Source organism: Diaporthe amygdali (genome assembly GCF_026229845.1).
Source record: "Diaporthe amygdali strain CAA958 chromosome Unknown NODE_51_length_283962_cov_64_506962, whole genome shotgun sequence".
NCBI lineage: Eukaryota > Fungi > Ascomycota > Sordariomycetes > Diaporthales > Diaporthaceae > Diaporthe > Diaporthe amygdali.
Window position 1 is genome coordinate 69752 of NW_026517071.1, and position 16155 is coordinate 85906.

Here is a 16155-nt window from a genome sequence, read left to right on the forward strand (position 1 = left end):
GACTTGAGCTCCTTGAAAAATACGATTCAAAGAGAAGGAATGATCGGAGACGCGTTACGGCGAACGCGCGAGGCAATAGTGCATGCAGAAGAGCAGTTTCACTTCCACAGATTTAAATCCCTGCAGTGGTTGAAAATCGCCTGGATACGGGTGAGGTTAAAAAGTCAAATGAGAGCTCGGATTTCCTGTCCATGGCAAGATCTCGCCCACTCACGAAAGACACGGTGAGATTACGATACGACCAATGCAACCGACCTAGTCTCTTCTTTTCAGAAAAAGACAAGATTGATTGTCACTCGGGAAATCCAATCAGTATTCTTGACCCCTCAAGGACTACGGAAAAACAATGACGTCTCAGAAGCAACGAAAGCTTAAGCTCCTTCTGCGGCGCTTCTGCAACTCGCTCATCGACCATGGAGACCCTTTTCAGTCGCACTTTGTTTACCTGGATGATGCTGAAGCGAACGTCGGCTCGTTACGGTGAGCACTGATACTTGGTGTCTATATCGAGTTTTGTTAATATGTGGCGGTGGTATTCCAATAGTGTATATGACTCTACGTCGATCAACATGGTGCTAGCTGGATCTATGCAACGCGTGTAATCAAATTTGTAGACAGATGACGGCCAGTGAGATGCTCTCGGGGCAGATTAGGCATTTTCAACTAACATTGACTGCTGTCAGAGAAAAGTTATTGGACTGACAACTTTTCTTGTCGAAACAGTTGGCACTTACTGGTCTGACTCTTCTTTGTTTTGCTGGGAGCAACGTGCTTGAGCGAACGGGTCGGGTTAGTCAGCGCTCTATAACACTTAGACGACATAGTCTATGGACTTTCTCATGCCCCGCGGGATCCGCGGCCGTTGTTGTGAACATCAGGCAGATGGATGTTTACGCTGGGTTCGTGAGAAGAGAGTAAATCCAAGTAAATCAGGGCGAAGCAACCATTCTCGGGCCGTTTGTGGGTTGCTTGCGGGTTTTCGCGACCACGCGCACCGATATCGACTTGTTTTCTCGCAGCCGCGAAGCACATTCGACTTCATTCCACCGTGACAGTTAATCATTCCGAGTCGGTTCTCCCCGCTCCTCAGTTGCTGACCCCGGGATATCACGCGGATCTGTCCTGACTTGGTTATCTGTCCGGGGTCCTCATTGCACAACGGAGACCCCATCGTGATGCGGTGAGGCGTGGAGACAGTCCATTCCCCGCTCAGAGTCTGCGCTGCTGGTTACAACGTCAGGATATTTAGACGCGGGGTTCGCCCGGGTCACGGTAGTCGTGGGAATGCTGGCGCAGAATTAACAAGGTTTCCCTTTGACGCAATTCTTTCCCTAAGTTGAAGGTTTGCAGTCAACGGGTATGAAACCATTCGCAACCACAGTATTTGCTGCCGCTGTGGCTCTATGGAGCAGCGGCGAAGCGCAGAGTCAGGGAAATGACGCCAAGCAGCCCAACGTCGTTTTCATTTTTACCGACGATCAGGACTACCATCACTCGTCTTTGGACTACATGCAGAATCTCCAAAAAGAGTTGGTTGCGAAGGGAACCGAGTTCACTAATCATTATGCAACTATCTCCGTCTGTTGTCCCAGCCGCGTGTCTTTGATGCGCGGCCAGCTCGCTCACAACACCAATAACACGCATGTTCGAGCGCCAGGGTGCGTGTCGCTGGGAATTCTTTCTTTGAATTGCAACAATTTATATAGGTACTACCATCCCATAGAAGCGTTGCTGACAGTGCTCCAGGGGTGGATATCCCAAGTTTCTTGCAGCGGCTGAGGACGATGATTATCTCCCACTTTGGTTGACCAAAGCTGGGTATCAAGCTGAATGTTCGTTCCCATGATATCACCGACTACGATGATGTAGACAATATCTAACAATCTGCCCCATTATTCAGACATCGGCAAGCTCTTCAACGGTAACGGATTGACCAATTACAACCCCGCGCCGAAGTATTGGACTCATACGGACCTCTTGGTAGGTACTTTGCGAATCCTCTTGCCGAACAAAATGGGATCATTACTGACCAGTGCTGTAGATGGAGCCGTACATCAACAGGCATGACACAGTTGTTATGTCAGAAAACGGGGCCAGACCGAAATTCTACTCGAATTGGCAACAAACTGACGTGATTCGGACAAAGGCGTACGTCGACCAATGTTTGAGGCGGTCGCCAAGAGTATATTACTCGGCTGATCTTGCTATTCCACAGTATCGCACGACTGCAGACTTTGGTTGCACAAGAAGATCCGTTTTTTCTCATGGTCGCGCCAACAGCACCTCACGTGCACAACGCAACCGTGCCTCCTATCCCAGCGGCTCGCCACTTGGACCTGTTCCAGAATATTACCGTCCCTCGCACGCCTGATTGGAACCCTTCGGATGAGTACCAGCAGCAGAAGCCAGCATATATAAGGACCCTTCCCCTTTTGAATCAAACTCAGATCAATGAGATTGACCTGCTTTATCAGCGTCGATTACAAGCACTTCAGAGTGTGGATGAGCTGATTCAGGATGTGGTTGACACTCTTGAGGAGGCTGGTAAACTGGATGATACATACAGTACGTATCACGAAGCCTCCTCTCTTCTCGTTCCTGCTTTAACATGCGCGTAGTAATATACTCAACGGATCAAGGGTATCACCTTGGCTCATACCGCCAGGGGGGCGGTAAATCCACACCGTATCTTAGAGATTCCAACATTCCCCTCGTGGTGCGTGGACCGGGCATCCAAGCCGGGGTCACCTCTCGCACGCCCAGCACCGTAACTGACTTCGCTCCCACCTTCCTTCAGATCGCGGGACTCAGCAAGGAGGATTGGCCCAGCTTTCTCGACGGCGAAAGCCTGCTAGCCTCATGGGAGAGCCCGAATAACACGGCCATACACAAAAAGAAAGAGGCGATCAACGTCGAATTCTGGGGCTATGCCTACAATGAGATCCCGTCATTTGTCACGGGCGATGGGGGAAAGGTGGGGTACTTTCTAGAGAACGACTACAAGACAATGCGCATTGTAGGCGACGAGTCCGCCTGGCTGTACTCGAGGTGGTGCACAAATGATACGGAGTTGTATGATACCAAAGTCAGTATTGCTGACCGTGGCCCGGTTCTTTCGCAGGCAGACCCTTGTTGACAATGACTCCAGAACGATCCCTATGAGCTGACGAATCTCGCGAACTCTTCCGACCCCCAAATCCAACGCGTACTATCGCGCCTCAACGCCCTTCTCTTAGTCACCAAGTCCTGCACACAGGAAACATGCCGGGATCCCTGGTCTATTCTACAGCCCACAAATCTCCCATCGAACGCCACGGCCATCAAGACGCTCGACGACGCATTGGATCCCGCTTACGATAGCTTCTATGATGCTTTCCCTCCAGTCACCATCTCCGAATGTCTCGGTCTTCAGGTGCCCTCCAACGAGGCGCCCTTCTACCCGGACGGCGCGGAGACGGGCTTGGGACTTGCTTTCCGCAACAATACGGATGGCTTCTCCTTCCCGGATCCACTCCAGCCGGTGACACAGATCACCGGGTATCTTGGCCGCTGGGAGCCGGCAGGAGGCTGGGACCAGCGGCATGCGAGCCTCGAGGCGCTTATGGCGGATGCTAGAGAGTTGACTGACGACGAGATGACCGTGACAAACATTTGACTATCCCACAGCATTTGCATGTGACCTTCGACATAAGCCGGACTTTTGAAATCAGCGCGGCGATCAGTCAGGGCATAAATGCCTGACATGCAGTACGATCACCCAGCAGGTATTTAGAGAGAATCTAATAGCCTAAAGTGTTGGACTGTATTCATCAAGTACACTTTCAAAGCACCTGCGGTATCGGTTCCGCGGCTCATCAAGCGATTAATACCCTTCGGTCAGGATACCAGTATGTAGTCAACTGACTTTGCCAATACAAAAAGCTAGATCTTGGTCGTAAAGGCAATGTTATCGAGAGAAGTCATTGGTTACAATAAAATGGTGAGGTCATATTCAATGTTTGATCACAAGCTGTACAATTTCTAAGTGAAGGCCGGTCGTTTCGTTGGCTCTAGAATCAATTTTACAGATGGCCAGTCTGTTGTGCCTCGATACAGGTGAGATCCACAACGCCTGCGACAACATATTATCTCTCAATTTACAGACCTGCAGCTAGGGTGGTAGAGTGGCTAGCCTTGATTAGAATTCGAAGTGCCATCTCAAAGGCAATTGTGTCACGCTTCGGTATACGTGGGACGTCAACAAAAAGCCCTAGGTTCAGTCAGCAGGGCGGATGGGTCCATGAGTGCTTTTGCGGGGTAATAATGGCGTTAGAAGCAGAACACTGATTTCTAACAGAGACATTCCTTCTGAACAGTATCGCACCGGCTCACACAAGATTGCCCCTGAACAAGCGGCTACTTGCATGATGTTCTCTTGCCAGACACAACAAGCAATCCGGATTATACCCTTCATCTGAGAGAGTGGACCAATACTGCCAACAGTCTTTTCAATTAAGCACCATGCAACCAGATCATGCGTCCATGACGTGTGACTGCTCGCCCGAGATATTGCGAATCGTCGCCGCCATTCACGAGAGCACCTGTCCGCCTACGCCCAACGACAGCAACCACACCATCTCCCTGAGCGATGTGCTTGGCACCGGCCGCCTGCTGGTTCGCAATTGGGAGCGCCTCAACGGCTGCTTCAACGCCTCCTCCCACCTGGACGCCGCATTATTGAGGGCCATCGCAGACGCGGCGAACGGCCTCATAGGGTTGTACGAGTATGTGGGTACGGCAGCCAGTATCCTCCCACCCATCGGCCGGGCCACCAACCGAGAACGAGGGACGAGTCAGATGGCGACTAGCAGTCCCTGCACGACAAGCACGCCGTCCCAGTCCACCTCAGGCAGTAACAACACCCTGGGCTGCCTGGTTCCGGTCCAATCACCCACCTACCTTGGCACACACTCCCTTGACGAGGAGGAGGCGATCATGGTGGGCCGCGAAGCACTGCGTCATTCCGTCTTGTTGCTTGGCGAAGTTCTCCACGACATCAGTAAGGACTTAGAAGAGCTGAGAGACAGTGATATGGATGACACGCGAGCCAAATTAGAGAAGACTTCGGCCGACCTACTACGATTACTTGGTCGAATCAATACGTAGCATCATGCAGGCTGTATGAACAGAATGTGTTCTATTGTGAGGCATAGAAAGTAGGAATTCACATGATTAGGGGCTCAACTGCGAGTTTCAGCCCTATCAGTACCCTGCCAATTCCAGTCTGCCCTGTAGCAACTCTGCCCTCCTGTGCAAATCCTCTGCCATGGATGCAGCTGCTCTTTGGTTGACGCTCCGGCCTTGCCGCACGCTGCCAAGTAGGATACTCCCTTGCTTTTCCTCTGTCTGGCCGTTTCCCTCATGAACTGGACGATTGGCTTTGCCCTCGACTTCCATCAGGTAGTCTTTCAAGTCCTCCAGCATCCTCTCAAGAGCCGTCACGCGCTTTTTAAGGATGAGTTTCATTACGCGGCTCTTGACCTCGTCATCAACCTCGTAGCTGCCAATGGTCAATTCGCAGTTTGCCTCGGGCACTGGGCATTGTATGGTGCGAGGGAACGAGCTGCGCACCGAGCGTTCGTATTGTCTTTCGTTCGCCTGGCTTACGAACTCAGGCTGTGACCCAAGAAGCCAGGACGCGGTCGTGCCTCGTGTTGCCTGGTCCATGGAGTGCGAACTGACTGCTGCGCGACGGAAGAGGTCTTCGAGCAAGCTTGTCACGCGGTCGGCCAGCAATCCGAGGACAAGTAAGCTCGAGTCGTGTGCGTCAATACAGCTTTGCGAACCACTTTCCGGCGGAGTGATCGAGCTTCTCAAAATATCGGGTCCTTGATGCACGTGGCCTTGACAGGCGAAAAGGCGCTCCTTGAGGGCTCGCGTGTCACGTTCTGCCGACAGCACCACATCTAGGCGGGGTGGTTGTGGACCCGCGTCCATAGTCTTCTCGAGTTGTGCAAGTCGCTGTAGAATAGCAAGATAGCAGTGACCGGCTTCTCTTGTTACTTGGGGGTCCTGTTCTGCAGCTATGTGCTCGTTTCCGCCGACTTGTGAATCGAGACCGACTAGGGCGGCCAGGGGAGAGGTCAGCAGCGCTGGCCGTTGCCGTATGAGGGCCGGTCGGCCATCTAGACCAGTCGAGAGAGCGGATAATCCATCGTTGACAAACGAGGTCGTTTCGGATCTGTCCTCAAGGATCGCGCCGGAGTAAGGGCCAGTCGCAAAGTCATCTTTCGCCCCCAATACCATCGATCCCTCATGCATTCCATTGACACCAGCCAGTTCTCCACTCTCGGGTCCAGAGGCAGACCCATCCCCAGACAAATGCTCCATACTATCCTGCAGGTGGCTTGCAGACTGCGATTGCGTCAAAGAGGCGGGACTCCGACGAGCGGTGGCATGTTGCCGGCGCTGGTTGTCATGTGACCGTGGTCGCGACTGTTGAGTGGTGGCAGCGATAGGGGGCGATGAGGAAGCAACAGATGGCCTCTTTGGTCTTCCCATCCGTCGGAAAGGAGAATATACGCAGTCAAGGCCGCTCTTGGAGCACCGGCGACACGAGGGTTTGTGCTGACTGCACTTGACCTTGTGGTTTTGGCAGGCATCGCAAGACGTCCGAAGCCTCATCCCGTTTATCTTCTGCTGCGCCGGGGCTGGCCCTTCGCCGCGCGAGCTCAGGCTGGTCGGCCAGGCACCCATTTGCACGACCGTGTGATTGTTCATTGCCATGTTATACATGTGCTCGAACCATGAACCAATGCGTCGATCGACACGCGCCAGAAAGGTTTGCGACCAAGTGCATGTCCAAGACGGCGTATCAGATTATTAAGGATCTCACAAATTAAGCAGGTAAGGACCAGGGGGCGGCATATGCATGCATGCATGCGCCACTTTACCCGAGAAAACGGCTGCTGCGCCGCGTGCTGCATCTGGAGGGGCAATCAGCCCACACCCATCAAGTTTTGTTACACCATCCATACGCACCAACTGGACGGTATCTGGTCAACTTCAACATCCAAATAATCTGCCTGTCTCAGTGGCTTACTGGACCTGCTGGAAGCTTGATGGATATGGAGACTCCTTGCAAGAATCAAAAGGACATCGAAGATGTGGGGACTCAGTGTTGTTAGCGATTCGTTTGTGGAGGATAGCCCAGATGGTATCACGGCTGAATGAGTTGATCTGCACAATATGTATTTTAGAAGATACAGCCTACTTCTCCGCTAACGACTAGTCAGATATAGATCTACTTATAACAAGCTGGATGCGAATCGTTGGCCACTTCCTTCGCTCTGTTCGCTGACTTCTACATAATTTCTTAACAGGGTGGCAGACAAGGGCTAATTCAGGGGAGATGTGGAATTGGAAGAGAAATCAACATGCAAGCTGCGCAACTCGTTTTACCAGATGTTACACCCAACTGTGTATCAAGTGCGCATTCGTATTCTAGTGGCACACATATATGGTCGCCGAGAACCATAGAGACTTCATAGCATAGATCTCGTTAAGTGAGGCTATCGCCTACTTCGAGCTAGAACATGATCAAGCTCGCGAGATACCTCACGGGGTCAAGGATGAGATGTGTGACCTTGGAGAATATAGCCACTTGTGCATACTGCTCTGGTGAGCGTAGACAAATTCAACCTTATATTGGCAAATCAGTCGGAGATTGGCAGAGAAGGGTGCCTATTCGCACTCTTTTAATTGAATGTTAATGCCGTGGCTCCTCCTGGCTACATCAAGTACACAAACTATTCTCAGATTGCAAAGGACTTCTCAACTTCCTTCCGGTGCAGTTTCAAGAACTGTTCGAAGCTCGAGAGCTTGATCCCCCAACGATTCTGTAAAGCCACTGCATTCATCTGCGCACTTCTCTCGTTGAAATATGTCTGGGCAGCAATGATATGGCTCTTGGGGATCAGCTTCTCGGCCTCGTCCCTTGGAATGTACTGGGCTTCCACATTGCGCCCCGAAGCCGCTGCCAGTGCAGCAGTGATCTGAGGTGGCGTGAGTGCCTCGGCACCCAGATCGATCTCATGCCCATGGAAACGATCCGGCTGAGTGAGGGCCGCGGCGGCGAAGCGACCGACATCGTCCGGGCTGATCAGCATTGTGGGAGTCTTCGCGGTCAGTGCCGTGCGTAATATGCCTTTTGGAAGTAGCTCAGGGAAGAAAAAGGAGGCCAGAGGTTGCAGATAGTTGGACATGAAGGTGCATGGACGAAGAATGGTCCAATTGGGAACACCGCATGTCCTAACACGGTTCTCGTTGGCCGCCTTGCTGAGCCAGTATTGCCGTGCAAAGTCATTCCATGTATCCCAGCCCGGAAAAGTGCCGTGCTTTCCGGTCAAGATTGTGGTGCTGTAGACCAGCGTCTGCACACTGCTGTCTGCCCGAGTTGCTACCGTAATAATATTGTTGGCGTGCCGAATTTCTGCCTCAGAGTCTTCGAATGACGGAGACACGTTGAGATAGATGGCAGAAACACCTTTAATTGCACGTTCCAGGGAAGGAATATCATCAAAATCTCCGACCATTACTTCGACGCCTGACTTCTCTAGTTCCTTTGATGCAGCTGAGGTGCTCGACCGAACCAGAGTTCGAACCCGGCATCCTCGCTGAGCAAGAGACCTGACAGTAGCCCCGCCTTGGGTCCCAGTGGCGCCAGTCACTAATATGATCTGTTGCTCCATATTAGCAGCCGAAGCTGGGATGTGCGCAAAGAAGTAAGGTGAGGGCGACGACGAGTCGAAACGTGGGATAGGGTGAAGACGTTCGTGCGAGAGGAATCAAACAGGGATTTTAATTGTATTCTAAGCTCTGCGATTATGGACGTAGATGAAAGTTCAGGGTATTTATCGTCAACAGGCTTGGCCCTCGCTGTCAAGGGGCCCACATTGTAAAATCCTCGAGATTACTCGGGCACATATTGACCGTCGGCAAGTTTTATGATCCTTCTCCCAAATCTCTACAATCTGCTTATAAATCTTATCACCGGCACTAGTAGCCTCTTCGCGAGGAATATGTAGGCAAAAAGCGGGGCAAAGCGTCCTATGCGCTTTTCTAGGCTTGTCACATTCCATGGACTCTCAGCAAAGCCGTTTTGGCAGTATTAATCCACTTTATTATTTCAAAGTAAATCAATGATAATTTATCAAGCATATTCCTGGCATCGTAAGATATCTTCTGTACAAAAGCCAGATGATTATTTCACAAATTATATCCACCTGCACAAATCATTGAGGCATCTTGTGACTAGCAATAACAATTCAACTCCACCTTCACCTATTCTCAATTGCTTGTATCATCCGAAACTTTCTTGGGAGAGAGCCTTCCAGCGCCGGTTGGGGCCAATGCACAAAGGAATGTAATACCAAACAGTGCAATAGCCATGGCCCAACTGGCGTGGAGGCCATCAAGGTACGCACTACGCGCTCCCTGAAGCAGGTCGCCTTCAAAAGCTGTTTCGAGACCACCGGCGCCGACGCCAAGCACGTCATGCCCATCTATCCCTCCCATGTACCGAGGAACGTTGTTGAGAATCACGTTATTCAAGATGGCATCCGTCGAGCCTACCCCGTAGGCAGCAGAAACGAATTGGAAGACTGGAGAAGTGAGTCAGCGACATTCAAGCATATGACAAGCTCAATGGGCTAACTCACAAAGCACCGTGGATATAGTCACGGCCTGGTCAGTCGAGGCACTTGTTGCACCTGCGACGATGACAGGAATCTGAACCGAAAGGCCTGTGCCAACGCCATACAGGACTTGGTATCCAATAATTGAACCTAGGCCGGTGTTTATATCAAACGTATAGATCAATCCGCTTCCTACCGTGACTAACACGGCACCAACCAAAAGGAATGACTGATAATGATTGATCTTTCCTACCAAGGAAGAAGAAATTGCAGTGCTCAGAGACGTGGAGAGAATGGTCGGTATAACCTTGACTCCACTGATGAGTGGACTGTCTCCAGCAATGGCCTGAAAGTAGATAGGGAGATTGTAGATCAGAGAAAAGTTTGCAGCATTGAGACTGCAAGTGTAGTCAGCACTCTGGTCTTGTCAAGTGTCTGCCGAGGGATGTCTCATTCACTGACAAGAAGATGAAGGCACAACAGGCCGCAATACTCCGCTTGCGGAGAATTCGAGGAGCGACTAAAGCCTTTTCCCCCTGAAACCACTCAATAGAGAGCCAAGCAGCAGTCAAAACAACCCAAAGCACCAACAGGGCGACGATGGTGCCAGAACTCCACGCTCTAGAGACGCCACCCCATTGTAATGCCAAGAAGAAGCAAACGAGGCTGCTCAAGAGCAAAATGAGGCCGGGCAAATCGAAATTGATGATTGTATCTTGCAAGCCCATCTTCAAATGGTTTTTCGCGTGTTCCGGTGTGCAAAAGAGGAGCATTGTCAGTACAGCAACACCGCCAATGGGGAGATTGATGTAGAAGCACCACCGCCACGTAATATTCTCGGAAAAGACCCCTCCGAGAAGTGGTCCAACGACACTGGCGAGGCTAAAAGTTGAGCCAAGAAGTCCAATAATTATGGGTACTTTGGCCGGACGCGCCAGGAAAGCGGCGATGGTGTAGCAGCCGCCGGTCAAGCCTGCACCGCCAGCGCCTTGTACGGCACGACCGATAATGAGGGCGACACTGGTTGGGGCGAGCGCACACAGTAGGCTCCCAATCTCGAACACAACAATGGATTCGATGAATACAAGACGTAAAGAATAGTACTTGTATGCTTTCCCCCACATGGACTGGAAGGATGCCAGTGTCAAGAAGAAAGCGCTGCCGTACCAGCCAATATCCTCCATGCTGCTGAATTCGGAAGTGATTCGTGGTATAGCCGTAGAAATAATGCTCTGTCGTGGATCTTCTGTTCAGCAGACCATCCATGCAGTACGTCCTGTCAAAACAGTGGCTCAGGCTGAAAAGGTACGAGCTTACCATGTCCAAAGCAACCAGAAACATGCTCAGCAACAGGCCACCGACAATCAGGACCAGAATGATACCCGAAGGATATTGGATTTCAGGCTCCTGAGCGACGGAATTGATGATTGTATCGTTGTCCGCATCTCGGTCTGGCGGAGGATGACTTGCATCTACCTGATCCCCTGGCAAGGAGACAGCAGGATCCTTTTCGACCAGTTCGGGCATACTCAATCGTACTGCTGAAAGGCCGAATGCCACTCAACACGAATCAAATTGGCTTGAGGTGAACGGTGATAGGCAAAGATCAATCGTCGGAAAGAGAAGTCGAGAAACCTGGCGAGAAAACGTGCTGGAGTACAATCAAAGATGATAACCTCGCTAGAAAGGAAACTGGGGCTTATGGAAGCAAGATGAACAATAAAACGTCAAAAAGAATTCCGCGCCTCTTCATGTAGTCTGGGGGTGCAAACTTTGACTTAAGCAACTGTTGTGGAAAAAGGCTGTTCCAATCAGGGAGGAAAGGGTTCAAAACAAACAACGTACAGAAGCGGTACGTCCCTCCCAACCCCTGCGGATTTGATCGAAAGTACCCGTTGACTTGCCAAATGTACTCGATTTCGGTAGCGATCTGTATTGGTAATCCAGCTACAGTCCCTGATGACCAATATTAAAGTACCCGAGGACGTCTGGAAAAGTACCCGGTCTACCATGTAAGTGCCCGAGCTGAAGATTCTCGAGCTCGGGAGTCTTATCATCCTTTACCACCGCAACACTCTTTATAATCGCATTTATCAGTGTCTTGAACGTAAATGAAGAGGTCCAACTTCTCGAGAGTAGAAGCAACACTGCACAATATCGCCGACAAAGCCCCATACACGAGATTCCGGAAGCGATCTAGAGACGCAAGTTCGAATGAATTCATTATGGGGGTTGTATTTGAACACAAGTCACTTATTCTGCATTTATTCTTGCCTTTCGGGTAACCATAATTACCTGGCTGTTTCTTGAATCAATACCCATTGCCTAGGATGCCTCGACAGTCATCGAGTCATCAGCGTGTCGTTGTTTCTATGGAGGTTCTCGCTGGCCCAGCTCTTCCCAGTGGTTTGACTTAAGGCGACAGTGCATGACTAACTGCTACAATGCCTGTGGTGCAGTCCACGCTCCCGCTTTCGTGATTGGCTAGATCAGCCGCGCTGCACTGGCAGCCTCGTAGGTCTTAAGCGGTACTTTTTCAAACTACTGGACGGTGATCAGGTAGTCCTACATACTGTACCTCCTAGCTGAGGGGGTAGCGCCATAGTAACAACCAGGTACCTTCTAGGCACCTAGAAAGTATCTTTACACTCAACTTTCAACAGGTCAGCTTGAGACAGACCTTTCAGCTTTCAGGGGTAAAAAGCCATGCGGTAATCAAGTAGATTGAGGCTTAAAAGTGCATTCCTGCTTGACGAATGATATTATGAGAAGTCAGATCATGTAGCACAAGACTGAAGACAATAGGTTGGAATGTCAGCTTGGATTCTGAAAGAGGTCCTTTGGTTAAATGTCTTAGAAGCTCGCATATTATGCCATACAAATCTTAGAGATCAAGACAGAGACCAAGGCTTAGACTTTTGTCGTCATTGTGAAACTTGTCAGTTAATCCGTGCGATGGGTCCGAGAGTTGTTGCCTATAAGTAATATATTCTCTGCCCTGTGTTCTATAAAACCTTTAGGCCCTATCTCTGTACAACAACTTAGACAAAGAATTATTCATACCTATTTCATCCGCATTATTTTGCAGCCAAACTTCCTGCAGAATCATTACATGAACATGGCAACAGTGTTGTACTTCATTGCATATGCTGCTTTGTCAGCCTTAGTTCGAAGTGTGCCAACGGACACTGTCGAGAGAGACGAGAAACACTTGCTCTCTGAAAAAGCCAATGGGTTCTATGAATTAACAGCTATTACACTTTACCTCTGAGACTCGCAGTGTAATTGATTCGTGTGATCAATGGATCCGTGGACGCATCTATTGATGCCAAAGCTAGACGTGAATAAAAGCTAATTTGAGCGAGCATGTACCAGGCTGCAATATATTGCTTTCAAGAAGAATGTAACATCGAGTTCCTACACGTCCGTCGGAATTCGGGGTGCACAGCCCCTTCACATTGAAGGAGAATGCGAAACATGTACTAGATTCACTCATCAAAGCCAGACGGATATCGTGTCGTGCGCACAGCCATGATTCAAGTTCGTCTACCGCTGGAATTAGGATACTGCCTTCCAAGCCTGAGGCGGCATTGCAGCCTCAAAGCTGAGTGCAAAAGTCCAGTGTTTGTGCGAATGGATGAGAAGGGCACCAAAATTTATCGAGTGTCTGTCAGCAACATCGAACATCGAGGAGCATGAGTGTGGCCACTTCTATGGCGGCCTTTCGTAGGAAAAGGGCCCTGGTTTCAGGCAAGATGAATTCTCTTTAATGGTTTCATAGCGGGCTTGCAGCGTACGCTGTACCTGGGTACCGTACAGACAGCAACTCAGTGATAGTGCAATCTTCCTGCAATTCAGTTGGGACTTTGAGTCCGGTAATCGCCGCGGATGTTGATACTAAAGCCAAAACAACAGACGGGCAACCAACCTGTATCCTCTTAAGTATGGGTTCGAGGGGAGTATGTTGCCCGGAGCAACTTCAAATCTCTCATATAATAATGTCTCACCATCTGAGGCATATTCAAGTGCTGCTCAATGCACCTATTAACGCTGAAGATTTTAGCTGACGAGTCGTTGTCAAAACCGCGAGTCTCTTCATATCGTAAATTGTTTGATTTGTTAAGGATCTTCAAATATTGTAGAACTGTTTCTTTGGGACAATCGACAATGGACATTTCGAGTTCTCTCTGCATAGCATATCTGATGCAGTTAGTCTCGAAGAGTTTCACTACGGCACTTTCGCAGAAGCGACAAGATGCCGTAATTTTAAACTAGATTAGGGGCCGGATGCGCCGGGCTTGGCCCCATTGAATTGACTTTCGGCCCATGACAAGTGGCAGCCTTATTCAGTCAATGCTGGACACGCTTATTTACTTGAAACACGCTCCAATAGCAGCAGAGGCTGACCAGTGCCTCTCTACGCTATCTATAGATGATCACTAACTTTCGGAATAAAAGATTAGGTTAACCATGACAGAGTTCGTCTATAAACGGCATAGATGGCAGATCCCGCTCGCATTTTACGCGCTACACGCCTCTTGGCTGGCCTCCTGAAAGTAGGCGCAGGCCATGATTAAACTAATGCAAGACCGAACTTTCCGGTTCTATAAGATCTCGACACACTGCACCAACGGCGCAGTGTGCATTTGGATGAGCCTCTTGTTTAATAACGGTCGCACATGACTGAATACCATTGCACATACTAAAAGGGTGTCATTTTCATCCATTCAGTCTTTACAGATGGCGTTTCGGAAATTCGCGCTTGGGGCGCTCATTGCTCACGCAGCACAGGCAGCTCTTCAGTACAAAGGGGCTGATTGGTCGTCCGTCGCCGTTCTCGAGCGTGACGGTACTGAATATAAGGATCTCCAGGGCACCGTTAAGCCGCTTGAGACCATCTTGTCTGAGAATGGCATCAACATAGTCCGACAGAGAGTGGTGCGTATTTCTCTAGCAGTTCCCTGAGGTCACAAATTGTCAATTAATGGGCGTCTTTTCACAGTGGGTGGCAAAGGGAGATTATGACCTCGACTACAACGTCGCTCTGGCTAAGCGCGCAAAGGCAGCGGGCATGGACGTTCATATAAATTTGCACTTCAGCGATTCCTGGGCCGACCCTGGCCAACAAAAAATCCCAGCAGGTTGGCCCACGGATCTTGCGGGTCTTACGACTCAGATTTACGAGTACACGCTCAACGTGAGCAACACCCTACAGGCCCAGGGTATACAGCCGGCTATTATCGACATAGGCAATGAGATTGCCGATGGAATCCTCTGGCCGGTGGGTCGCGGAAGCGAAAACTGGACCAACACGGCGCAGCTTCTTACCTCTGCCTCCAAGGGCATCAGAGACAGTGATCTTAGCCCGCAGCCCAAGATCAACGTTCACCTGAATGGTGCAGCCGACGTCGGGGTACAGGACTTCTTCTGGGGTAACATCCTCAAGGCAGACGCCAACTTTCCAACTCAGATCGACATGTTCAGCGCATCTTTCTACCCATTCTAGTACGTAATACCCGTTACGATTAAGCTCCGAAAGCAACTTGTCACTGACGTTGGCCATGCATAGTGGACCCGAGTGGAACTTTACCAGGCTGACAAACACTCTTACGCACATGACGGAGTTGCTTCCCGGCAAAGAATTCATGGTGTCAGAGATGGCGTGGCCCTTTACCTGTGCTCAAGGCGGGAACTACGCCTTCCCTCCCGACATGAGACCCTCTATTCCCTTCAGCGCTGAAGGTCAGAAAACATGGATTACGGAAGTAGCAAAGAGGGTTGGCGCGATCACAGGTGGCGTCGGAGTTGAGTACTGGGAGGTTGCATGGGTGAACAATGCTGGTCTTGGGCAGACGGGATGTGAGGACAACATCATGTTCGAGTTTGCGGGCAATGCGAGGGACTCGCTGTCTGTGTTCTCTGAAATTTAGCCAATTCACCAAATTAAAACAACGTTCCAGAGTTGAAGACTGACAGACTACTCACAAGCGACTCCAGCTAGGTGCAAGAAACCACCGCAATAGTCCGTCAAAGCACTACAGTTATGCGCGAGACTAGTACCTTGAACTGAGGATTGATCTTGCACCTTGGCTTCTGCGGAAAATTACACATTGGCCGGAATCAGAAAACCAAGACGACCGAACAACAGATTGAGAGAGATGCTGGTAGTTTCAAAGCCCAAGGCGCCTAAGGTGCAATTTGCATATTGGTTTTCTTCGTTGCCCTTGAGTGCTCGGCATCCTGCCGAGATCCACAAATCAGGCCGCACCTCTCAAGTGCTCACGGTCGCCGGTGGAACGACCCGGAGTTCGGAGGTCATATCCGCTGGCGTTGCAAACTGCTCGGACCATCCTCATATACGCCCAGCGAAACAGTCCGAGGTCTCGTTCAAATGATTGATCATGTCTGCATTGTGGGTTATAGATGCATCCCGGCGGAGAGCCCGGCCGAATAGGGCAAATGCAAGCCGCAAGCCGCAAAA

General features: G+C 50.3%; 7 protein-coding genes across 7 annotated transcripts; 4 read left to right on the forward strand and 3 right to left on the reverse strand.

Annotated features, from left to right (window-relative positions):
• Window positions 1–1359: 1359 nt before the first annotated feature.
• On the forward strand, window positions 1360–3655 carry J7T55_006907 (Arylsulfatase; the record flags this gene model as incomplete). Its single annotated transcript, XM_053135046.1, has 7 exons — window positions 1360–1658; window positions 1747–1832; window positions 1901–1980; window positions 2042–2148; window positions 2216–2565; window positions 2640–3085; window positions 3149–3655. The coding sequence occupies 7 exons, from the start codon at window positions 1360–1362 to the stop codon at window positions 3653–3655; spliced, it is 1875 nt and encodes a 624-aa protein (XP_052987192.1).
• An 845-nt stretch (window positions 3656–4500) lies between these two features.
• J7T55_006908 (uncharacterized protein) lies at window positions 4501–5145 on the forward strand (the record flags this gene model as incomplete). Its single annotated transcript, XM_053135047.1, has 1 exon — window positions 4501–5145. One exon carries the CDS (start codon window positions 4501–4503, stop codon window positions 5143–5145), a length of 645 nt encoding a protein of 214 aa, XP_052987193.1.
• A 96-nt stretch (window positions 5146–5241) lies between these two features.
• Window positions 5242–6735, reverse strand: J7T55_006909 (uncharacterized protein; the record flags this gene model as incomplete). The annotated part of the gene is made up of 1 exon (XM_053135048.1): window positions 5242–6735. One exon carries the CDS (start codon window positions 6733–6735, stop codon window positions 5242–5244), a length of 1494 nt encoding a protein of 497 aa, XP_052987194.1.
• Window positions 6736–7793: 1058 nt separating this feature from the next.
• J7T55_006910 (uncharacterized protein) lies at window positions 7794–8729 on the reverse strand (the record flags this gene model as incomplete). Its single annotated transcript, XM_053135049.1, has 1 exon — window positions 7794–8729. The coding sequence occupies one exon, from the start codon at window positions 8727–8729 to the stop codon at window positions 7794–7796; it is 936 nt and encodes a 311-aa protein (XP_052987195.1).
• Window positions 8730–9327: 598 nt separating this feature from the next.
• J7T55_006911 (uncharacterized protein) lies at window positions 9328–11201 on the reverse strand (the record flags this gene model as incomplete). Its single annotated transcript, XM_053135051.1, has 4 exons — window positions 9328–9641; window positions 9699–10072; window positions 10137–10906; window positions 10992–11201. 4 exons carry the CDS (start codon window positions 11199–11201, stop codon window positions 9328–9330), a joined length of 1668 nt encoding a protein of 555 aa, XP_052987196.1.
• Window positions 11202–14414: 3213 nt separating this feature from the next.
• On the forward strand, window positions 14415–15604 carry J7T55_006912 (glycoside hydrolase family 53 protein; the record flags this gene model as incomplete). Its single annotated transcript, XM_053135052.1, has 3 exons — window positions 14415–14612; window positions 14677–15179; window positions 15244–15604. 3 exons carry the CDS (start codon window positions 14415–14417, stop codon window positions 15602–15604), a joined length of 1062 nt encoding a protein of 353 aa, XP_052987197.1.
• Window positions 15605–15832: 228 nt separating this feature from the next.
• On the forward strand, window positions 15833–16069 carry J7T55_006913 (uncharacterized protein; the record flags this gene model as incomplete). The annotated part of the gene is made up of 1 exon (XM_053135053.1): window positions 15833–16069. One exon carries the CDS (start codon window positions 15833–15835, stop codon window positions 16067–16069), a length of 237 nt encoding a protein of 78 aa, XP_052987198.1.
• Between the last annotated feature and the right edge of the window lie 86 nt (window positions 16070–16155).